The 26,073-nt window shown below is 38.5% G+C and overlaps 2 protein-coding genes across 2 annotated transcripts; both read right to left on the bottom strand.

The window, feature by feature from the left end:
* Positions 1-1,206: 1,206 nt before the first annotated feature.
* Positions 1,207-10,978, bottom strand: LOC308106172 (uncharacterized protein). The gene is made up of 8 exons (XM_080457228.1): positions 10,915-10,978; positions 10,245-10,419; positions 7,668-7,889; positions 5,754-5,855; positions 5,296-5,433; positions 4,621-4,763; positions 4,217-4,323; positions 1,207-2,753 (listed from the first exon to the last, which is right to left on the bottom strand). The coding sequence occupies exons 2-8, from the start codon at positions 10,417-10,419 to the stop codon at positions 2,630-2,632; spliced, it is 1,011 nt and encodes a 336-aa protein (XP_080313354.1). The 5' UTR covers positions 10,915-10,978; the 3' UTR covers positions 1,207-2,629.
* Positions 10,979-18,782: 7,804 nt separating this feature from the next.
* On the bottom strand, positions 18,783-26,073 carry LOC308073369 (C-type lectin domain family 4 member A-like; the record flags this gene model as incomplete). The annotated part of the gene is made up of 7 exons (XM_080412240.1): positions 18,783-19,254; positions 19,354-19,460; positions 19,723-19,865; positions 20,370-20,501; positions 20,910-21,002; positions 21,921-22,142; positions 25,890-26,073. The coding sequence occupies 7 exons, from the start codon at positions 26,071-26,073 to the stop codon at positions 19,131-19,133; spliced, it is 1,005 nt and encodes a 334-aa protein (XP_080268366.1). The 3' UTR covers positions 18,783-19,130.

Below are 26,073 nucleotides of genomic sequence, written 5' to 3'. Positions count from 1 at the left end.
TCTCTCTCTCTCTCTCTCTCTCTCTCTCTCTCTCTCTCTCTCTCACACATACACACACACAGACACACACGTGTATGTATATATGTAAATGTGTGTGTGTATCCTCATTCAAATAGTACAATCAACAGGAAGGTTATATTTTATATACATTATATTAAAAAATTGTCCGGTTTTGTAATGTTGGCATGTGTTTATTTGCTAAAATAGTCACTTTGAGACCTGTTTCATTGTGCAATGTAAGCAGATGTAGAAGACTATTTTGGAATATACATTACGGAGCAACTATTAATGATAATCTTGCCAATATTTGGAGTTACTTCACGGCAAGGTAACTACATAACCTAAACCTCTGCCAAAGTCATTTTGCTTTAAGTACTGTAGGTGATGAAGTAGGAAATCTACCTTATATAATTAGATTTAATACAGTATGTGTCTAAGGAAATAATATAATATCTGGGCATCTTCCATATAGCATCACTGGAGCAGGTTATACTAAAATATTAGTGTGGCAAGAATGAATGTTTTCTCAGCAAAATGGGATTTAGGTTGAATATCTGAAAGGTTTCCCTTTACTTTTAACAATAAATAAATACATATCTCATTTAATTTACGTACCAAGCTCACCAGAAGCAACACAGATTGTATACACTGATTACATTGGGGGTGGAGAAAGGGAAGAGCCTTTCTCATTAATATAGTTGTCAGGGTAATAAGAAAGACAGAGACAGCTCACTTCCAAGTCCCAAAGCTCACATTTGTACTAATAGTGCCTTGATGTATGTATATCCTACACCTCAGAGCAATATGAATATCAAAATATGTATTTATTTCATCACATGTACATATAAAACATATGTCTATATGGTGAAGTGAACGGGGACTAAAAGACCCATATGAGAGAGGAAGGGTATGGGGATTGTTTCGTGTTGTTTCGTGTCAAGTCCAGTGTTAACTCAAAGCTAATTGTACCATCCTTGTCTCTATGTTGGGTGTTAAATATTATGTTGGGTGTGAATTGTTTTGCATGTGTACTGTATTGTTTGTATTTCTATGTAGGAAAAAAAGGCATGAGTATTAGGTATATGTTCTTTCTATAAATGCCCTACTACCTTTGCTGAATAAAAATCATAAAGGAAAAAAATATATATGTACAACTAGAGCCTAGAGGCCATTATAAACATAGTTGTCAGACATTTCACACAGTCACCTGTTTAAAAGAAAGTTATATTTATTTTAAGGTAATAGATGACACTGGTACAGTTGAGGGCATCACACTGATTATTAAATTACACAAAAATATTAAAGGTGGTACAATGAAGTAGTCCTTTAACAGTACAGAACTGTAATAAAGATGTTTTTTTCAGGCTAATATCTTATAAAATTGCAAAAGTAATGCAGTTTTTAATCTTTTTATACTTTTGGAGATTGAAGATTTTTTTTTAACTCCATTAAACCCCATGGAACTAAATGACAAGGTCATCCCCCTATGTCCCCAGGGTTCTATGTTCCCTCAGTCCTATAGAGACACACGGGGACTACAAATTTCACGCCCACTTTTGAGACAGCGCCGCTACTCGAGGTCCGTTAGAACGATGAACAGCAGCTGCCAATGCATTCCCTATGAGAGGATATGAAAGTTAGCCTACTTTTAAAATTATCCTGCATTAACTGAAGACGATATTGATTTAAATAAAAATATGTTTCCAAATGTATGGAGTGTCTTTGTCAACATATCTTCTTGTTTTCTTAATAGTTGATGTGTTTCACATTTAATTTGCCACTTTAACGAGTTACCCATAATGCTAACACAGCAGAGGGTAGACAGCAGACGGGCATTTCAGTGACATCACTGTCTTTACAAGCGCCGAGCGCCGACCAGTGGCGTACGCACTGTAGAGGCAGGAGAGGCGGTCGCCTGCCCAACTAAGATCTCGCCTCCCCTAAAAAAATAAAAATAACCCGAAAATGTGTCATTGCGTGCTTAATGTCCTCAAAGTCACGCATCCAACAAGCTTTGAACTGAGCAGATTGGACCTTCTGTTCCAGAGATAATGACCAAAACCTATTGAAAACGGCCACTTTCGCCAGTTTTCTGGGTATTGAAAACCTCAAGGGATGCGTCCGTGACGTATATACCATGCGATATAGATCTCCGATGCTAGCGGTTTTGACATACTGATGGAGTATATTATAGTATATTGTGGGTAGTATATCGAGATGAAAGATATGGGACATTAAAAAGGACAAATTAAACAAATGGGACAGATTATTAGAACACAAAAAAAATCGCTACAGCCTCAGTAGTTAACCAGTGAAATGACGGTATTTTACAATGCCTCTCATAGAGATTGCATTGAGAGCTGCAGTTCATCGTTCTAACGGACCCGAGTGTCAAAAGTGGGCGTGGATTTGTAGGCCTTCCGCTTCCGGCCGTGTGTCTCTATTAGGGTGGGAGTTGGGGTTGACATTCTGTAGGGCTGAGAGAATATACTTTACACTCGCTCCCGGTACAACAGTGTCAACTTCAGTACAATCTTGTTCTCTGTTTTGCCACTAATTGTTACAGTATAACTTTATAAGGTAGAACAGTTAGCTGCAGTTTCATAAACAAAGACAAATGGTAAAAACATCACTTTTCACAGATAGAGTGGAAGTCGTCATCACATGTTACATCTATCCAGTCTCCTTCCTTGTGCCTGTAGTTTACACAGTTATGGTCTGTATTGTTATCAGGCCTGCCACTGGACCAGTACCTGCAAAGTAAACAACATAATAGAATTTTAACCACATCCACTCAGTCACTCCCAAGTGAAAAAATAATATACAAAATATATTTTTCAGAAGTATATTTAATATACTCATTTGTACTTTTTATAAATCAAATTTAAATTGTGTTATTTTGGAAAGACTTAAGTTGCACTTAGTATACTAAAAGTTGCACTAAAGATATGCTAAAACATATTTTTAATATACGTTTATGTACTTTCCCCCCCCAAAAAATACAATTGAATTACAAATGTGCTTAACTGAAGTACACTTTTGCTGATGTCATTAAAGTATACTATCATTACATTTATATTGCATTACAAATACATATCAAGTACAAAATAAATATATTTAGAGTATATAGCAATTATGCTTAAGATATATGATCAATGTATTACAAATATACTTGGAGTACAAATAATTACATTTAAAGTATATTTTAAGCATAATTGCTAAATACTCTATATATATTTATTTAGTACTTGATATGTATTGGTAATAAATGGTATAAATTGAATGATAATGTACTTTAATGATCAGCAAAAGTGTAATTGATGAATGCACTTTAAAACAAGTATATTACAAGTATAATGTTAAGAAGTATATTACTAAAAGCATCCAGGAGTAATATACTTCTTAACATTATACTTGTAATATACTTGTTTTAGAGTGTATTCAAAATATATTTTTACAAAGCACATTAGTAAACTTTTAAAAAATGTGCTAAATTACAAATTTATTTATGTTAGTATTTAATGTGCTCTGTAGAAATATATATTGAATGCACTTTAAAACAAGTATATTACAAGTATAATGTTAAGAAGTATATTACTAATAGTATCCAGGAACATATTCATAAATAGTATACTTAAAGGTATACTAAAGAAAACTTTTAATATAATGCTTTTTCAGTATATTTTTTCAGCCTTATACTATAAATGCACTGATGAAAAGTGTACTTTTACGAAGTAGTACTTAAGTGAAACTTCAATAAAATAAGCATTAACATACTTACAAAAAAATATACTTGAACATATTTTAAATAGCTTTTGTGAAAAGTATACTTTTAATAAGCATATTATAGTATATCTTAAAATAAGTGCATATTGAGGATAATTTGCTATGAATATACTGTAAAAGCTCTTAAAACAATCATTTAAAATATATTTAACATTAAATGTACTTAAGTTAAACAAAAAATTAACATTATATGAATAGACTTTTGAAAAGTAGCCTACATTTTATTTAATTAAATATATATTTTTTGTTTAGTACACTTTTAACAAATGTGCTAAATTACAAATGAATTCATGTTGACATTTAATATGCTTAGTAGAAATATATTTTGAATGCACTCTGATTATATTTGCTAAATATGTATTGGGCAAAAATGCACTGTTAGTATGCTTTGACAAAAGTTCAAATTGCAAAGACTTGCAAAATGTCTTACCCTGTTGGCGTAAGTGGCGTTCCGTCCACCCATGTCCATTTTCCCTCAGTTTTTTTCAGACCAATCCTGGATACTGCTCTACCACAGTTCAATCCTTTGATGAAGTCCTGATGAGATTGGAAGGAACCATAATGAAATGTCTCTAATTCATTCTGAATTTCATTATAATCATTGAATTACTTCACATGCAATTATATCGATGATGGACACATGGACACACGTGCACACGTGCACACGTGTGCACGTGTGTCCATGTGTGTGTCCGTGTGTGTGTGCGCACACGCACACACACACACACACACACACACACACACACACACACACACACACACACACACACACACACACACACACACACACACACACACACACACACACACACACACACACTAACGGTGACTAACCTGTTCTTCTTTAGAATTAATGATCACCAGATCTGCTCCTGTCTGGTTACAGTGTTGTCGACTTTCCTCCCAATGTGTCTCTTCAGTAGATCTGTAATAACAGCTGGATCCAAACTTCTGCCATCCATTGGGACACGGCTTGACTAAAACATCAAACAGATTTACTGATAGATATTCAATGCACTGATAAGCACACACACACACACACACATACATAGAAAATCCATAAATGTTTCCCATAGAGATTAACAAAAAAATTATATTCATTATTTTAAGCCTGGTACCAAGCCATCCAGGCTCCTGGTGAATCATGACCATAAAACATTTGTTTCTGTGTCAGAAAAAAATAATATATATATATATATATTTGAAAACCGCAACAAAGGGTATTTATTAAACATAGTACATAGCCTAATATAATTAAATGTACATTTTTGTTTTTTCTTACACAGAATCAAATGTTTTATGGTCATGATTCACCAGGAGCCTGGATGCCCGCCACTGCTATGCCCTATAAAGACGTAAGGGTTCATATAATATATATTATATTACCAAGGACTTTTTTAATACATTAGTAGACTCTTTCATGACTCATTCATTAATTTCATAAAAACCTTTTTTAAACTAAATTAATTAATACAGTATCCCTTCATAAATGTTTTTAACCTCTCTCACCTGCTGCCTCTAGTTGTTTTACTTCACGTTGTAAGTCGTCTCTCTCCAGGATCAGATTAGTTAGGTTTGTCTCTAGCAGATTTTTTTCCAGCACAAAGTTGTCATGTCTGATCTGCCACTGCTTATTAGCTGTTTTATCTGAAAAGGACAAAAGTGGTGATGGTAAACACAGTTGTTGCTACTGTGCTACTGTGTGGAACATTATAGTTTTGTGAAAACTCAATGTTATTATTCTTTTTTTTTTACATGCATAATTTGTTAATAACTTTCTCCATCATACATATGTAATAATAAACACACAAAAAACTCTTGAGTAGATTTTTTTTTTTAGATAAAATTAAGAAGTCACATCAAGATATGGATTAATACTGTGGTTGCCACAGTTTAGAAAATGTCACGCAAGAAACTCCCTCAACAAGTGATGTGGTACATGTAGTTTTATTAAATGGAATACTCACAGTGCGCAGCCAGGCCTGTGCTCACAGCCAGCAGTATAACACACGGGAGGAGGATCCACGGAGCAGCAGCTTTGAGACGCCTTCCCACTGTTGACAGCAGTCCTGCAACAGAAAATACAGCTTCTAGGTGTGCAGTGACTGAGAGAGATAAAAAACGGCGACAGGGCTGACCACACCAAAAACAAAAACTATAATGATAACTGAATATATTGTTATATTAATCTTTCTAACTGAAGTAGATGGCAGAGTCCACACCACAATGTAAAATATAATTTTGTGAACCCATAACCTTATGATTTTGCTTTTATTCCTCTCTGTGTAGTGTACAACAGTAACAGGTCATTAGGTGACAGTGCGTGCTTGGCATCACAGTTTACAGAATGTTATTGTTCATCAGTGTGGATGCTCACTCTCATTATTGTTTTAGTTATCATTATAATTATCATACTTGTACTCTTAGTGGTTGGCCTTTAAAAGTCTAAGCCCCAGTAGATACACCAAACAAAGCCCCTGACACTATGACTCAGACATATTGGTCGGATCTCGGCGGTGCGACGTAGGTGTGAGGGCTGCATAGCGGCCCAAACCTCTACTGCAATATACAAAGCCTGTTACTGAATTATACAAATAAATTGTCCAAAAAAGGGACGCCAGGTTTAAAGTGGTTAAAAGAGCATGGTCAGTTATGTACAAATAATGATGGAAATGTGATGAATATGAAGCTTTGATTATGTTCCGAGAACAATTTATGCAGAGATAGATACTTTATCATTCTTGGTGTGGTTGGCCTTTAAAAGTCTAAAAGCCCCAGTAGATACACCAAACCGGACCAAAGTGGTTTGAACTGACCAACATTCTCTCTCTCTCTCTCTCTCTCTCTCTCTCTCTCTCAAAAAAAAATAGTAATAATAACAATGATAATTTTACACATCAATGGAATGGTACTGAAGGATTTACAGTAAAATACACAGTAGGCTACACTTGTTAACCCATTACGGGAACGCATCATGTGTCATTTTTAGATTTCTTTGGCAATTCTGAAAATAGCAGATATACAATATAAGCTTGTATATCTGCTTTATTTTTATTTTTATCGCCAAATCTTTGAATATATATATATTTTTAAGCGAACATTTTTAACTCATGTTACAACTTCTGGGGGTCCCTGGAACAAAATATTTTTAAATGGAGGTCCACGGCCAAATACATATCATTTTGGCGGTCCTTAACATGAAAAAGTTTGAGAACCACTGATATTACAGCAACATACGTTTTTTCAAAAAACTGTTAGGATATATAAGACATTTGTAGAATCCGCAGACGCAAAGATTTTAGTAAAAATAAATTAGCTTTAAAAAATATACTGTATATATTCAAAGAATTGCACAAAATGTCAAAACTTTTCCAAAAAATAGCAGATCTACAAGCTCGTAGAGCTTGTATATCTGCTATTTTTGAATAGCCAAAGAAATCTAAACAATTACACAGATGCATTCCCGGTCTTAATGGGTTAAGGGGATAGTTCACCCCCAAAAAATATTTTTCTATCGATTAGTCACCCCATGGAGACTTGAATTTTTTTTATTTTTTTTATAACTTATATAGTTTTTGTTGCATTCCTAAGTCAATAATTTGATGACCAGCGGACCGGTATGCAGCGGTTCTGGTAGGAGACACAAAGGAGACTCTTTGCGTCTCCTACCGGAACCGCTGCCGGTCATCAAATTATTGGCTTAGGAATGCGACAAAAACTAAAAAATATCCATGAATTCAAGTCTCTGTGGATGCATGACTAATCGTTTGGAAAAATAGTCATTTTGGGGGTGAACTATCCCTTAAAGGTTTGTGCTGCAAGAAAATCTGAATTAAATCACCTTTTACTTATGGCAGGAAGGACAACTTTGTCAAACTCACCTCGAGGCTGGCTTCCTGCTGTGTCTCCCATCATGTCCTCCTGTGGACCAGGGATGACGTCGTGGCTTATCAAATCGGCCACAGACTCATAGATGTTCACCACTCTGTCCTCCGTCTTCTCCCTCACCTCCAACTGTCCACTGTCCTCAGTGTCCCCTATCTGTCCTCGTTCTCTATCACTCCGTCTCACCTTCTTTGTCAAGTCTGGGCGGGCATAAATATCTGTAGACAGACGTCATACGTACGAGGAGGAGAGGCTTGAAAAGTTACTATTGACAACAAATAACTATAACTATGTTGTAAATTCCCTTTATGTATTGATTAGATGTACAATACTGTACATTATTACTAGATAACTGTAAATATACTGGTTTAACAAAATGTGATTATGTCTGTGACTGGTTGTCACAATACTCTAGCAATAAGGAAGTGTGGGCTTGCACGCCACACGCATGCACGCACCCATGTGTGCGCGCGCACACACACACGCGCGCACACACACACACACACACACACACACACACACACACACACACACACACACACACACACACACACACACACACACACACACACACACACACACACACACACACACACACACACACAGAACAGGATATTCATATGAAATGTGTGGTTAGACGCACAGTATGACTAACCAGCATCCTGTAGAATGCAAAGTAAAGGAAATGACACCAGATTTGCAACAATCATTTTCATTTTCACCAAAGTTGAGTCCACAGCACATAAAATAATCAGATTTACACTTTTACTGTATTAAGCTCTTGCTTAATAACACATAAAAACATCAGTTTACTTTAGGATACATGTTTCATAAGTCCTTGAGTAGTACATTGTGCTCTATGTAAAATAGAGCAATTATTTAAGCATTCCAGCTTTCAGGGATGCCTTCCTGAGCATCTCCAGATGTCTGGCAAGTTTGATATCTGAAGCTATCGCCGACTGGAAATCATGCAGTATGAACTGGGCTGCGACCAGCACTGAGAGCAGAGGACAGGTGAACCTGGGTGCTTGTTTGACAGACTATCTGGATAGATTGATATTTATCCAATCCATATAGATAGACCTTTATTGATCCATGTGGGGATATTCAGGTCTCATATTGGTAGCAATGTTGATATTGCAGTGTTAAATATAGTGTATAAAACTGGTTGGAATCAGAAAGCATGGACCGTGCGATCCATCGTCCATCAGCATGGTATCACATCCTTTCAAATCTTTTGGGTTTTTGTGATCAGACAGACATCGGAGTTGCAGGGAGAGTAGAATAGAATAGAAATATGCCTACTTTATTGATACCAGAGGGAAAGCACAACTTTAATGACTTTAATTAAAGGCTTTAATGACCAATCAATTCTCTTGGATTCCTGTGGAGCTTGATGTGCAGTTCACGGCAGAGCCCTTGACGTACAGTTCAGTCAGACAACTCTTCGATTGAATAAATATATTTATTTATATTTATAAATATATAGAGCATTAATATTTAAGCATATTTGGCATCACAGCTCTGTCTCGTTTCATTCATTCCCTGTAAAGGCGGTTACACACCGGCGAATGTGCGAATATACGCAAAATTCGGACTCGTTCCGAATAATTAAAAGACGCTTTTTCGCTTCGCTTTTCCGCTTTTTCGCGCCATGTACGCTTGCATTGACTTTATAAGGTTTTTTTAAAAAGCGTGTTATTCGCACGAAAAAATCGCCCCGGTGTGTAAGGACCTTAAGACTGAATTATAATAAATGATTTGCCAACTAGATTTTACAGGGAATGGAAAGAAATAGACCCCCATAAGGGAATCATAGAAACAGAGCCCACATGTGGATGCTGGGGTGGTGGTGGGAGCACAAAAAACGTCATAAAGCAGAGCACAAAGCAGCAGCAGAGCAGCAGCATAGAAGAGCAGCAAGATGGCGGAGCAGCAGCAAGAACAATGAGCTGTGATATAGTGCGGCCCAATCAGATGAAGAGAGCGTGTGACTGATCAGCTGATCAGGAAAAGGCGCTCCTTTGAGTTGTCTGCTTGAACTAGCTCTGCAGGCTTTGCATCATTAGTGTCGTAGTGTACAAGAAATTTGTGATGAGAGGTGAAGAAAAACGATGCTATTTTTCTGTAGTTTTAGTACTGTCTAAGTACTGCCTCTGAGTAGTTTATGAATGTGTCTGAATAGTTTATGCTTGTGTCTGAGTAGTTTATTAATGTGTTTATTCATGTGTCTGTGTAGTTTATGAATGTGTTTGAGTTGTTTATGAATGTGTCTGAGTAGTTTATGCAAAAGAGCTTCCGTCTATGGTTGTGTTGTTGTGCAGACAGCAGGAGCGGCGAGTGGCTTTATTTCACAAATAAATGCTTGTTTCTCTTGAAACCTCTTTGCAACTGTGACTTCCCTTTACAACTTGGACTTTATCGAAAATGTGACATCATGAAATAAGGAAATGAAACACAAGGAGAAAACGACTCTAACGGGATTATTTTGTCATTTGTCCAACATGGCGTTATAACCATGAGTAACTATTATATTAACAAACTGGGTTCTCTACTAGTGTGTTACTGTGTACCTTGATGTCCTGTAGCCTCCTGTGAGCCAGAGCCTTGGTCTGTGAGACTGTCTGCTCCTTCATTGATGCACACCATGTTCACCTCCTCTCCTTTCTCCTCCTGCCTGACTCCTCCATCATCATAGCTCTCAGTCTTTGAAGTGATTAGCTTGTCAGAAACATGTGTACTAGCCATCTTATGGAAAAACACAAAAAAGTTACTTAACCACTTGAACCCCAGCATCCATAATCTGGCGGGAAGATTAGCCAAAAATAACAGATCTACAACCTTGGTTGTACATTCACTATTTTTGACAGAGATTTGGTTTAGGGAAAAAGGTGGTCCAAGTTTAGAGCCTACTCAGGTCTGTTTCACTAAATATTTTTTTTATTAATTGAATAACTTTAATAGTCTGAAATGTAAACAGCACATGGGTACAGACATTAAGGCAACAAAGTCCTGGGGACTTTCCGTTGTGGTCAATTCATGTATTCAGTTTATCAGCATAGTATATTAACACATTAATACACGTCATCAACAATACATTATACGTATAAGTAATACATTAAGTGGTTAATTATTTAAATAATATGTTAATAAAGTACATACAGTATATTAAGCATCACTGAAAGTGATTACACTATAGTACTTTATTTCTAAATAATTATGTTTAAATGTCATCTTACTCACTTTGTTCAAAATCTGTGTTGATCTAAATTGGGCTTCATTGATGCGGTATAGCCTGAGCTGTTGTCTGTTCTAGTCTGGCTTTAACACTGTCTTCCCCTCGCAAGCACACCGTTTTGACCTAATTGTGAAAGTGTGTGCATTTATAGTGCATGTGCTCACAAACACACATGGAGAATGACCTAATTCAGTGGTTCTCAAATGTTGTCATGTCAAGGACCCCACAGACTCCTCCTACTGGTTCAGTGAGGAAACCCCCAATGCATTACTTTTACTCTCTCTCGCCAGGTGAGATCTCGGTACCATTAAAAGAGGCAAAACATACGAGGTATCATTTTTGTTCACATGACATCCAGGAGTGATAAAATGTGTGATAGCAGTTTCAGAAGAGTAGCTGAGTACCGTTTTAGGGGTATACTCTGAATATGCAATTATTCATTGTTGTCTAAACTCAAAAACTGTTCACTTTAATGCAATTTTCTAATGTTTGTACAATGGATGGACATGACCAACATCATCAGACAGGCTGAATTATCCCTCTGGGAGCCTCTCAACTCTCAAACTCAAGGTTGTACCCCAGCGCACAACTCAACTCAGGAAAACATGTAATAAACATGTAAATAAGGATCACACTTAACTAGACTAATAATAATAATAATAACTTGAATTTATAGTGCCTTTCAGAAACCCAAGGACGCTTTACAATACACAAAATAAACAAACAAATTGCCAAAAGCCTGAGTAAACAAGTGTCTCTTCAGTGCGGTCTTGAAAGAGTCCAGTGTTGGTGTCTGGCAAATCTCCATGGGGAGAGAGTTCCAGAGGGCAGGAGCTGCCACACAGAAAGCTCTATCGCCGAGGGTCCGCTTATTGCTGTGAGGGGTGGTGAGGAGCCCCAAGTCAGAAGACCTCAGGTTCCGCGGTGGGGAGTAATCCTCGAGGAGGTCTGACAGGTACCCTGGGGCTAGGGCATGGAGAGCTTTATAGGTGAGGACTCGGAGGAGTAGTTTGTAGGTGATGCGGAACTTAACCGGAAGCCAGTGGAGGTGTTTGAGGGTGGGCGTGATGTGCTGCCAGCGTTTGGTGCGGGTGAGCACTCTGGCAGCTGAGTTTTGTACATACTGCAGTCTGTCCAGGGCTTTGTTGGGGATAACAGATAAGATGTACAATACATGCACGCACGCACACGCACGCACACACACACACACACACACACACACACACACACACACACACACACACACACACACACACACACACACACACACACACACACACACACACACACACACACACACACGCATCTGGTGCAGAAGCTGTATTTGTTACTTCTGATGGTACTGATGTAACGGTTCTCTATTTAGCCTTCCAAAAATACATCCCTTGACCTAGCTATCTATCAAAAGTGTGTGGTACACAAAACCTCACACAATTTGTGGGCATACACAAGCTAGGCCTAGCTTTGGGAGAAAATATCTGTAAGAGTCTGGTTGTGCTACACTGGAGTGAGTGCCTTTGTTGGGGGTGGAAAACTGAGGTTATTGAAGAAAAACCCTGAATTTCTGAAGACATTCAAACAACTTGGCCAGACTTGGGATGTTTAAACAGAGCTCTTTGACCGACTGCAGCAGTTTACTTGTACTGTAGCTGGTATTGTCTGGACCTCCAATGACCTGAACAAGATCCGCTATGATATTCTGTGCCAGGAGGGGAGAGGCTGATTCCAGTCAACTCCCACCATGTAGAGAATGTCTATTTCTCCAAGCCCTCCGTGCCAATTACCAGACTAAAATATGGAGATGCTCTCTGCAGACTCACCCATCTGCACCAGATCCTATACAGAGTATAGGATGACAACTAGGACGATGGACAACTGTTGATGGTTGGTTGACAGTTAGCAATTCACTGGATGCTCACAGCCCCTGCACCAGATGTAGTCCTTGAGTTATTGGCTTATAAATGTGCACGACCATGCAAGCTTCCTGACCACAGTTGTCTCAGTAATGGGCTGAGATGTACAGACCTCTGCAAACTGCACCCCAGAAAGCATATACTTTACTTTAATAGAAGAATCATCCACATCGACCCATTAGTTGCCTGGTCATGTCATTCACTAGTATGTACCACCTTTTTGTCATCAGATATCAGATGTGAGGGACGAAAACAAGTAATCAGCTACTATTTTGACATTGCAATACAATTACAATACAAAAACGCACTTGCAACCTTTTCCCCCTTTAATGGTACCAATATCCCCCAAAAATAAGGGTCTGGCCCATGGACAATAACTAGCAATGTCTGATGATGATGATGATGATGATGATGATGATGATGATGATTAATGTCACGAATAATGATAGTGGACTTCATGGGTAGTGTGTGGTCAATTACAGCTCATTCTGCGCCTCGCATTTTAACACAGGATGTGTTAAAAAATATAGCTTGTTACTTCCTTTCAGTGTGTTCTGGTTTCGGTATACTCAGTAATGGCCCCATGCTGCAAAGTGTTGTGTGGTTGAAATAGGCTCTCTCTCTCCCTATTATCTCTCTCTCCCCCTCTCACCCCCCCCCCCCTTCCCCTTCTACTGGTGGCAGTAAGGGAACAGGGAGTAGTTATACATTTTGAATAGGTATGACTGTCTGAAAGTGTTTTCAGGTGCATCTTTGCTTTTATAATTACATTCTCTAAGAAATTGTATGTCTCTCTCTTTAACCAGCCATTTTTATTCAATGTAATTATTTCAAAACAACCTGTAATAACCACATGAACCCTTGCATCCCTATTCTGGACATTCTGGGTACTCTTGAACATTCAGCAAAAATAAATAAGATCCAAGTAGGCCTATGTGTCATAGTTTATGATCTTCATCGTCAGACCCCTTATAGTCTAAGGCGGGATGTCAAACTCGCGATCCGCAGGCATTTTGCGGCCCGCGGAGGGGTCCAATGCGGCCTGCGACATGATTTAAAAAAAAACTAATTCATACTACCTCTAACGGAAAAAAAACGAGAAAAGAAAATGAAGAAAAAAAACAGCACCCCCGGCAGCTTCTTCATTTAAGAGCCAGGCACTGAGTTAGTTGTCCCCTCACCCCCTCTCGCCGCTGACTGTACCTACTATTATGGCCAAACTTGTTCTGTGAGAACAATAGCCAAGCCACTGAAGCCACGGCCATGGTCATTAGCATACGGTTGACCATGGCTTCTCTAACGTCGTCAAACAAAGCATGAATAGAGCCTCAGGTAGCGAGGTAGGCATTAGGCAAGTAATAATAATAATAATAATAATAATAAAATGTATTTGTATTGCACCTTTCATGACATGAAATGCAGCTCAAAGTGCTTTACAGAGCAAGAATACAATTACAGTTACAACTAATTTAACAATAAAGCAAAAAAGAAAAGCAAAAGCATAAAACAACATTAAAATAATAGCAAAAAAAGGCAGTGAATCAGGCAATACAGTGAGGACATGGATAACAACACAAAGATTTTCAAATCACCCAAAAAATAAATCAGCTGAAAGCAAGAGTGAATAAGTAGGTCTTGAGCTGTGCTTTAAAGCTATATCGACAGAGTTAATAGTTCATGTCTAGAGTTTCCTTTAAGAAATTTGCAAATTTAAAAACAAAAATAAACAATTTATTATGATTTCTTCACAGTGGAGATACCACTACATCCCTAACACTTAAAATATAAAAACAAATACTATTTAATACAGTATCCCTTCATAAATGTTTGTAACTTCTCTCACCTGTTGCCTCTCTAAGTTGGTTTACTTCTTCTTGTAACTGTTTATTCTCTTGGGTCAGGTTATTATGTCTTGTCTCTAACTCCAGCACAAGGCTGTCATGTCTGATCTGCAAATGCTTATTTGCTGAATTATCTGCCAAGGACAAAAGTGGGGATGATAAACACAGTTGTAGCTACTGTTCATGATGAGAACACGCGTGTGGAACGTTAGCTTTGCGAAGAAGATGTTCAATGTTAATATTTTTTACATGCATAATTTGTTAACAGCACTTTCTCCATCATACTTAATACAAGTCATAATACACCCAAAAATACTCTTGAGTAGAAATAATTTAATTATATATATTAATTAATTAGATTAAATTGAGCAGTCAAATCAAGGTTTGGGTTAATGCTGAGATTTGTGACATGGAATACTTACAGTGCACAGCCAGGCCTGTGATCACGAACAGTATAACAAGGAGTATAACACACAGTATCCACGGAGCAGCAACTATGAGACGCCTTCCCACTGTTTGCTGTCCTACAACAGAATATACAGCTTCTAGGTGCGCAGCAACTGAGAGAGATAAAACTCTGGCAACAGGGCTGACCACACCAAGAACAATAACATCTTATAATAATGATTCTAACTGAAGTTGACCACAACATAACAAACTAGAAAAAGTGCTCCTCGGAGCACAGGTCAGGTAGGTTATTGTGGCCTCCTGGTGGCGCTATAATAGGCCAATGTGAAAAGGGTGGCATTTCTGCTTAGGCCTTTCACGGCAATCGGACACTGCATTCATGATTTGAGGCATTTTGTTCCAAAAATGTGTTTTGCTAAATTAGACCTGATGGTGGTGCTATAACAGGCCAATGTGAAAAAAATTGCATTTCTCCCTCGGCCTAGTGGGAATATGCATGCAAACTGCAAAATGTCACTGAAATTGCACGTTGCGTTCATGATTTGAGACATTTTGTTCAAAACGAACCAATCCTACAAACTTTGGAAGCCAATCTTAGGCAATGAGGATGGAATATGGGATATCGGACAGATCCGTGTTGATCACATGACTATAGAGATCATGTGTACCAATTTGTGTGATGTTTGGACAAAATCTGTAGGAGTAACATCAAAACATTTGTTTTGCACAAGTCGGCCTCCTGGTGGCGCTATAACAGGCCAATCTGAAGAATTCGGGCTAGAGGTTTTGAATTGGCATCCAGGTTGTGTGTGTGCACAGTTTCGCAGTGACCGGGCCAACGGTGCCGGAGATCAGCTGCTCACAGACAGAAGGACGGACGGACGGACGGACGGACGGACGGACGGACGGACGGGGTGCAAAACATACTCTCTCGCCATGCCTTTCGGCCTGGCGGAGACAATAATTTTGTGAACCAAAAACCTTCTGAATTAGTTAGTTCATCATCCATTTTGAGCTCTGACACAGCTGGAGCGCGCAGTGTGTGCTTGGCATCACTGTGGATGCTCACTTCATTATTGTTATAGTTATCATTATAATTATCACACTTGTAGATATCATTCTTGGTGTGGATGTCCTTTAAAAGTCTAAAAACCCCACTACCGGACCAAAGTGCTTTGAACTGACCAAAGCTTTTACACATCAAAAAGAATGATACTGAACAATGTGTCTGATATATTGTGCTTTTATTTTATTGTCTCCGCCAGGCCGAAAGGCATGGCGAGAGAGTATGTTTTGCCCCCTGTCCGTCCGTCCGTCCGTCCGTGTGTCCGTCCGTGTGTCCGTCCGTCCGTGTGTCCGTCATTGTCGGCATGGCGAGAGAGTATGTTTTGCCCCCTGTCCGTCCGTCCGTGTGTGTGTCCGTCCGTCTGTCATTCTGTCTGTGGACAGCTAATCTCCGGCACCGTTGGCTTGCTCGCAGTGAAACTGTGCACACACACTCCCTGGATGCCCCAGCAGAACCTCTGCCCCAAATTTTTCACATGGGCCATTTATAGCGCCACCAGGAGGCCGATTTGTGCAAAACATATTTTTTGACAGTGCTCCTACAGATCTTGTCCAAAAACCCCGTAAATCGGTACACAGTATCTCTATAGTCATTAAACGAAACCTGTCTTTCAGATTTTTCATATTCCATCCTGATTGGCTAAAAATGGCTTCCAAAATTTGCAGGAGTGCTCCGTTTTGAACAAAATGCCTCAAATCATGAACACAGCATGCAATTTCCTTGAAATTTTGCACGCATATTCCCACTATGCCGAGGACGAGATGCCACTTGAAAATGTTCAAATCAGCCTCATGGTGGCGCTATAACAGGCCGATTCGTGTTTTTACCTATAACTGCACCGATCTGTGTAAAACTTTGTAAGCGCACTCCCTAGAGGTCAAGGAAAAACCCTTGCCCTGCATTTTTCACATCTGCCTTTTATAGCGCCACCAGGAGGCCGACTTATGTAAAACAATTTTTTTAATATTACTCCTTCCGATTTGATCCAAATTTCACGCAAATCGGTACACATGATCTCTATAGTCATGTGATCAAGACGGATGTGTTTGATTTTTCACATTCCATCCTGATTGGCTAAGATTGACATCTAAAGTTTGCAGTAGTGGCTTGTTTTGAACAAAATGCCGCAAATCATGAATGCAGCATCCGATTGCGGTCAAACTTTGCATGCACATTCACACTATGTTGAGGAGCAAATGCCACCCTTTTGATATTGGCCTGTTATAGCGCCACCAGCAGGTCTAATTTAGCAAAACAAATTTTTTGAACAAAATGCCTCAAATCATGAATGCAGTGTCCGATTGCCGTGCAAGGCCTAAGAAGAAATGGCACCCTTTTCACATTGGCCTATTATAGCGCCACCAGGAGGCCACAATAACCTACCTGACCTGGCGGAGACCTGTGCTCCGAGGAGCACTTTTTCTAGTTTATTGTAGGCCTACTGCAGGTTCAAGGAGCCTAGGCAAAAGTGGTTTGCCCTTGTTTTTACTACAATGTATTTTTAAACAACTTAAGCCTAGTAAGTCATAAATTAGCCTATTTACAAGCTCACAACATGCCACATCATAATTAGTTGTAAGATTGTAGTTAGGTTATTTTTGTACAAACACACACATGCACACATATCCTAATTCAAATGGTAAAATCAACAGGAAGTTTACATTTCATATAAATAATATAAAGCTTTGTTTGCGTTTGTTTAAGTGCTAAAAGAGTGACTTGAGACCTGTTTAATCGTGCAATGTAAGCCAATGAGAAGACACCTTGGGTGTATTTTTGTCGCTATATATGTACATAATGTGAAATGTGTCCTCTGCATTTACCCATCCTATAACTACCAGGAGTAGTGAGCAGCCATTCTACGGCGCTCTGGCGCAATAGGGGTTAAGAGTTTGGTCAGGGAGACACATCGGCATATTGCTGGCCTGGAATCCAACCTGTGACAACCAGGGCCTCTGGCTGCCCTGGCGGGCTCACTAACCACACACTATATGGCCGCCCCTACAAAACCTACTTACTGTACCATAATGAGATCTAATACAGTATGTGTCTAAGGAAATATTATAAATAGTAAATAGTATGATTCTACTATAATATTAGTGTGGCAAGAATTATGTATTTCTCAGCAAAATGGGATTTAGGTTGAATATCTAAGTTTCCGTTTAAATGGGCATACTTTTAACCATACATGAATAAAGAAATATCTCATTTTATTTTGGTATCAAGCTCCCCAGAAGCAACACAGGTTCTTATGCATTGATTATTGGAGAAAGGGAAGAGCTTTTCTCATTCACATAGTTTGTCAGGGTAATAAGAAAGGCAGAGACAGTTCACTTTCGAGTCCCAGTGCTAACAACTAATAGTGACTTGATATGTATATCCTACACCTCAAAGCAATTTGAATATCAAAATATGTATTTATTATAAAACTAGAGCCTAGAGGCCTTTTCTATACAAAGTTTTCAGAAATTTCACACAGTCACCTTTTTAAAAGAAAGTTACTTATTTATTTATTTTAAGGTAATAGATGATTCTGATACAGTTGAGGGCATCACACTGATTCTTAAATTACACAAAAAATAATAAGGGTGGTGCAATAAAGCAGGAGTAAGAGTAAGAGTACAGAACTGTACAAAATAATAATAATAATAATAATGAAGAGCAAAATGCATTTTCAGGTAAAACAAAAAATGCAAAAGTAAAACAAATATAAAAATATTTTTATACTTCTGGGGATGTATCAAAAAAAAAAAAAAAACCCTATGGAACTAGATGACAGGGTCATCCCCCTATGTCCCCAGGGTTCTATGTTCCCTCAGTCCTATTAGGGATTCTGTAGGGCTGAGGGAACATACTTTACTCTTGCTCCCGGTACAACAGTGTGAACTTCTCTACAATAATGTTCTTTGTTTTGCCACTAATTGTTACAGTATAACTTCACAAAGTAGAACAGTTAGCTGCAGTTTCATAAACAGAGACAAGTTGTAGAAACATCACTTCTCACAGATGGAGTGGATGTCTTCTTCACATTTTTCATCTGTCCATTTTCCTTGCTTGTGATTGTACTTTACACAGTTATGGTTTTTATTGTTATAAGGCCTTCCACTGGCCCAGTACCTACAAAGTAAACAACATAATATAATTAGCCACATCCACTCAGTCACTCATATACAGTGACGTTGATAGAATTGCAATAGAAAGACTAAAATGTCTCACCCTGTTGTTGTCTGTGTTGTTCCATCTACCCATGTCCAATTTCCCTCAGTGTTGTTCAGACCAATCCAAGATGCTCCTTTCCCACAGGTCAATCCTCTGATGAATTCCTGATGATTTGTCCATGATTGAACCATCATTAATTTTCAGTAATGCATGAATGGTTCATTATAATCACTGACATCACACATTTATATGTATTTATGGATGTTGGATACATGGACACGCACGCACTTACACGTGTGCGCGCGCACACACACACACACACACACACACACACACACACACACACACACACACACACACACACACACACACACACACACACACACACACACACACACACACACACACACACACACACATGCTAACCTGTTCTTCTTCACTGTTAATGATCACCAGATCGGCTCCCGTCTGCAGACATTCTTGTCTACTGTCCTCCCAATGTGTCTCTTCAGTAGATCTGTAATAACAGCTGAATCCAAACTTCTTCCATCCACCGGGACATGGCTTGACTAAACATCAAATAATAATACATACATATATGTAATAATAATAGCAATAATAATTGTCAAATACAAAACCTGAAATGACCTGAATAACATTACCATAATGACATGGTTTAGGTCTATAGCCAAGAGGTAGGATGTGCACTGCTACACTTTGATCCTGATTAGGTCTACACATCCCAAAATATATTTGACTGTGAGGCAAAACCCTAGAATAAAGACTTCACCCATATAGCATTTGATTTGTTTCCTTTTGTATAATGTTTCTATTATTATTTCTATTAAGACTTTTTTTTTTACTACATATTAGTAGAGTCATTGAGTGATGTAATAGTTAATAATTCATGTCTAGAGATTCCTTTAAGAAAATTGAAAATTTTGAAACTAAAATAAACCATTTATTATGATTTCTTCACAGTGGAGATACCACTACATCCCTAACAATTAAAATATTTAAAAACATACTATTTAATACAGTATCCCTTCATAAATGTTTGCAACTTCTCTCACCTGCTGCCTCTCTAAGTTGGTTTACTTCACGTTGTAACTGTTCATTATCCAGGGTCTGGTTATTGTGTCTTGTCTCTAACTCCAGCACAAGGTTGTCATGTCTGATCTGCAAATGCTTATTCGCTGATTCATCTGCAAAGGACAAAAGTGGGGATGATGTTTATCATTACAGTTGTAGCTACTGTTCATGATGAGGTCCCGCATGTGGAATGTTAGCTTTGTGAAGATGTTCAATGTTAATATTCTTTTTTACATGCATAATTGTTTAACAGCATTTTCTCCATCATATACAAGTCATAACCAACAAGACCAGGAGACCTGGTTCTGCCAGACCCCTAGTGGTTGAAATCTGAATGGCTGGGTAGGGAAAAAGGGACAGACCGACCGACTGACAGACCGACCGACAAAGCCTCCTGTAGGCCGACCCCCTGGGTCTGGCAAAAAAAAAATGTTCTCGAGTAGAAACAAAGTATTAGATTAAATTGAGCAGTCAAATCAAGGTTTGGGTTAATGCTGAGATTTGTGACATGGAATACTCACAGTGCACAGCCAGGCCTGTGATCACAGCCAGCAGTATAACACACAGGATCCACGGAGCAGCAGCTAAGAGATGCCTTCCCACTGTTTGCTGTCCTGCAACAGAAAATACAGCTTCTAGGTGCGCAGCGACTGAGAGAGATAAAACTCTGGCTTCAGGGCTGACCACACCAAGAACGATATCTATAATGATAACTAAGTCTAGGCTGGTGACCAAGGGTGACCTGGCCTTTGCCATCAGGTCCCCTAGACTATGGAACAGCCTCCAATTGGAGTTCTAGCTCCATAACCATTTTTAGATCAACATTTCAAATGATATAAAAATAAAAATGTATTCTCATTGATACTGTTAATGTGTGTTGCTGTCTTGTCATCCTATTTCTTTCAAATTGGTTATGATTTATACTTTTTTTTAAATGTTTTAAGCACTTTGTAACTTTATTTAAAAAGGTGCTATATAAATAAAGTTTATTACTATTATTAACTAAATATATGGTTATAATAATCATTCTAACTGAAGTGGATGGCAGTCCACACCACAACATAACAAAGAATTATGTGAACCAAAAGTTTTTCTTTCTCCTTGGAATGTACAGCAGGTCACCAGTATCCATTTTGGGCTCTGACACAGCTGGGTGCGCGCAGTGTGTTTTTGGCATCACTGTGGATGCTCACTCTCATTAATGTTATAGTTATCATTATTATCATAATAATTATGTTATAATTATAATAATATAATAATGTTATAGTTATCATTATTATCATATCATTATCACACTTGTAGATATCATTCTTGGTGTGGATGGCCTTTAAAACTCTAAAAGCCCCACTAGCTACACCAAACCGGACCAAAGTGCTTTGAACTGAACACAATGTATCTCGAAAATTGCTTTGACACATCAAAGGAATGATACAGAACAATATACGGTACAATTTAAAGTACACTTGCTAAGTTTTGTGCTGCAGCTTGAAATCTTTTTCTTGCTGCAGGAAAGACGACTTTGTCAAACTCACCCCGATGCTGGCTTCCTGCTGTGTTGTCCATCATGTCCTCCTGTGGTCCAGGGACGATGTCACGGCTTCTCAAATCGGCCACACACTCATAGATGTTCACCACTCTGTCCTCCGTCTCTTCCCTCACCTCCAACTGTCCACTGTCCTCAGTGTCCCCTATCTGTCCTCTTTCTCTATCCCTCCGTCTCACCTTCTTTGTCAAGTCTGGGGTGGCATAAATATCTGTAGACAGACGTCATACGTAAGGATACATAAGGATGAGAGGCTTGAAAAGTAACAAATAGTAACTATGTTGTATTGATGTATTGATTAGATGTACAATACTGTACATGATTTCTAGATAACTGTAAATACAGTTTTAACAAAATGTGATTATGTCTGTCTGTGACTGGTTGCCACAATACTCTAGCAGTAAGGAAGTGTGCGCTCGCACGCCACGTGCATGCACGTACGCACGCACCCACCCACCCGTGCGCACACACACACACACACACACACACACACACACACACTCACACTCACACACACACACACACACACACACTCACACTCACACTCACACTCACACACACACACACACACACACACACACACACACACACAGAACAGGATATTCATAAGAAATGTGTGGTTATAGACATATGACTCACCAGCATACTGCGGAATGCAAAGGAAAGGAAAAGAAATGACACAACTTGCAATGGGCCTGGTCTACAAGATACACTACACCACAAAGGCACCCATGTGCCTGTCAAAATACTTCACAAAGTCAATGAAGTCCACAATCACAACACCAGGGGAAGCTCCAATAATCACGTCGAACCCAGATTTGGCTCTAACAAGGGATTCAATTCGTTCTCCTGCTATGCCACAAAAATGTGGAATGCCCTACGAAGAGTCGTGAAGGAGTGTAAAACCCTACTCTCCTTCAAAACCGCTCTAAAAGAGCACTTACTGGTGGCTTCAAATTGAAACTGGCCCCCGTAAACCCCCCCCCCCCCAACTGTTTACTGTACATATTTTGTTTTCAAACTGTATATATGATGTTTTGCATAGTAGTGTATATTTGTCTGTTATTAAATGTTTCGATGAATTGAGTACAAAGGCTTTCTTGGGTTTAAAATCCTAATAGCAGACCTTGTATTGAACTGTACTTTCCTGTGCTTTTTTAGCAAACTGCTTATAAAGTATTCAATCAATCAATCAATCAATCAATCAACATTTGCAACAATAATTTTCATTTTCACCAAAGTTGAGTCCACAGAACATAAAATATTCAGATTTAAACTTTTACTTTATTAAGCTCTTGCTTAATAATACATAAAAACAGCAGTTTGCTCAAAGTAAAATAGAGCAATTATTTAAGGTTTTGCTAGCTGTGTTTAAACGGTTCAAATACACAACCCAAGCACGATTCAGCATTCAGAGATGCCTTCCTGATTATCTCCAGATGTCTGGCAAGTTTGATATCAGAAGCTATCACCGACTGGAAATTATGTAGTATGAACTGGGTTGCGACCAGCACTGAGAGCAGAGCCATGCTACAGCCAATGAGAGCACAGGACCGGTGGACCTGGGTGCTTGTTTGAAAGACTATCTGGATAGATGGATATCCAATCCTTATAGATAGACCTTTATTGATCCATGTGGGGAAATTCAAGTCTCATATTGGTAGCAATGTTGATATTGCAGTGTTAAAAATAGCCTATAAAACTGGTTGGAATCAGAAAGCATGGACCGTGCGGTTCCATCGGCCTGGTATCACATCCTTTCAAATCTTTTGTGTTTTTGTGATCAGACAGACATCGGAGATGCAGAGAGAATAGAATTGAAATAGGCATACTTTATTGATACCAGAGCGAAAGCACAACGACTAGGACAGACGATTTCAAGAAAGATAGTTGTGTAGTATGAACTGCATGGCGATCTTATGACTATCCAACAACTTTGAAAGTTGAACAGTGTGTACAGGCTTTAATGACCAATCAATTCTCTTGGATTCCTGTGGAGCTTGATGTGCAGTTCACGGCAGAGCCCTTGACGTACAGTTCAGTCAGACAACTCTTCGATTGAATGAATACATTTATTTATATTTATAAATATATAGAGCATAAATATTTAAGCATAGTTGGCTCTGTCTCATTTCATTAATGCCCTGTAAGCATCAATTATAATAAATGATTTGCCAACTATATTTTACAGGGAATAGAATGAAATAGACCCCCATAAGGGAATCATAGAAACAAAGCCCACAGGTGGATGCTGGGGTGGTGGTGGGAGCACAAATAACTTCATAAAGCAGAGCACAAAGCAGCAGCAGAGCAGCAAGATGGCAGAGTAGCAGCAAGAAGAACGAGCTGTGATATAGCGCGCCCCAATCAGATGGAGAGAGCGTGTGACTGATCAGCTGATCAGGAATTGGTGCTCCTTTGAGTTGTCTGCCTGAACTAGCTCCACAGGCTTCGCATCATCATTGTAGTGAACAAGAAATTTGTGATGAGAGGTGAAGAAAAATCTTTTGTCCCACCTGTTTAGTAGTTTTAGTAGTGTCTAAGTACTGTGTCTGAGTAGTTTATGAATGTGTCTGAGTAGTTTATGCTTGTGTCTGAATAGTTTATTAATGTGTCTGAGTAGTTTATTAATGTGTCTGAATAGTTTATTAATGTGTCTGAGTAGTTTATTTATGTGTCTGTGTAGTTTATGCTTGTGTCTGTGTAGTTTATTAATGTGTCTGAGTAGTTTATTAATGTGTCTGTGTAGTTTATTAATGTGTCTGTGTAGTTTATGCTTGTGTCCGAGTAGTTTATGAATGTGTCTGTGTAGTTTATTAATGTGTCTGAGTAGTTTATTTATGTGTCTGTGTAGTTTATTTATGTGTCTGTGTAGTTTATGCTTGTGTCTGTGTAGTTTATGAATGTGTCTGAGTAGTTTATGAATGTGTCTGTGTAGTTTATTAATGTGTCTGAGTAGTTTATTAATGTGTCTGTGTAGTTTATGAATGTGTCTGTGTAGTTTATGCTTGTGTCTGAGTAGTTTATGAATGTGTCTGAGTAGTTTATTAATGTGTCTGTGTAGTTTATTAATGTGTCTGTGTAGTTTATTAATGTGTCTGTGTAGTTTATTAATGTGTCTGTGTAGTTTATGCTTGTGTCTGAATAGTTTATTAATGTGTCTGTGTAGTTTATTAATGTGTCTGAGTAGTTTATGTATGTGTCTGAGTAGTTTATGAATGTGTCTGAGTAGTTTATGCTTGTGTCTGAGTAGTTTATGAATGTGTCTGAGTAGTTTATGAATGTGTCTGAGTAGTTTATGCTTGTGTCTGAGTAGTTTATGAATGTGTCTGAGTAGTATATGCTTGTGTCTGAGTAGTTTATGAATGTGTCTGAGTAGTTTATGAATGTGTCTGAGTAGTTTATGCTTGTGTCTGAGTAGTTTATGAATGTGTCTGAGTAGTTTATGAATGTGTCTGAGTAGTATATGCTTGTGTCTGAGTAGTTTATGAATGTGTCTGAGTAGTTTATGAATGTGTCTGAGTAGTATATGCTTGTGTCTGAGTAGTTTATGAATGTGTCTGAGTAGTTTATGAATGTGTCTGAGTAGTTTATGCAAAAGAGCTGCCGTCTATGGTTGTGCTGTTGTGTTGTACAGACAGCAGGAGCGGCGAGTGGCTTTATTACAAAAATAAATTATATTTTCTCTTGAAACCCCTTTGGAACTGTGACTTCCCTTTACAACTTGGACTTTATTGAAAATGTGACATCATGAAATGAAGAAATGAAACACAAGGAGAAACCGACTCTAACAGGATTTTTTTGTTATTTGTCCAACATGGCATTATAGCCATTAGTAACTATTACATTAACAGACTGGGTGACAAGCTTCTCTATAGTGTCTAAAGAAACTAGGATCCCAGGTTGAACCAAGAACCTAGCATCAGTCTAAACAATAAGTGAAGTGTGTACTGTGTACCTTTATGTCCTGTAGCCTCCTGTGAGCCAGAGCCTTGGTCTGTGAGACTGTCTGCTCCTTCATTGATGCGCACCATGTTCACCTCCTCTCCTTTCTCCTCCTGCCTCTCCTCCCTGACTCCTCCACCATCATAGCTCTCAGTCTTTGAAGTGACTGGCTTGTCAGAAACATGTGTACTAGCCAT

This window comes from Gymnoscopelus braueri (assembly GCF_963280865.1).
Source record: "Gymnoscopelus braueri genome assembly, chromosome: 18".
Taxonomy (NCBI): Eukaryota; Metazoa; Chordata; class Actinopteri; order Myctophiformes; family Myctophidae; genus Gymnoscopelus; species Gymnoscopelus braueri.
The sequence above is the reverse complement of the archived record's forward strand: the minus strand, read 5'-3'. Positions and strand labels throughout refer to the sequence as shown.

Coding starts and splice junctions, on each gene's coding strand:
- LOC308106172 (XM_080457228.1), bottom strand. CDS start 10,419: ATGGCTAGTACACATGTTTCTGACAAGCTAATCACTTCAAAGACTGAG. Junction 7,890..10,244: donor GGAGGCTACAGGACATCAAG/GTACACAGTAAC, acceptor GTCTGTCTACAG/ATATTTATGCCCGCCCAGAC. Junction 5,434..5,753: donor CACAGGCCTGGCTGCGCACT/GTGAGTATTCCA, acceptor TGTCCTTTTCAG/ATAAAACAGCTAATAAGCAG.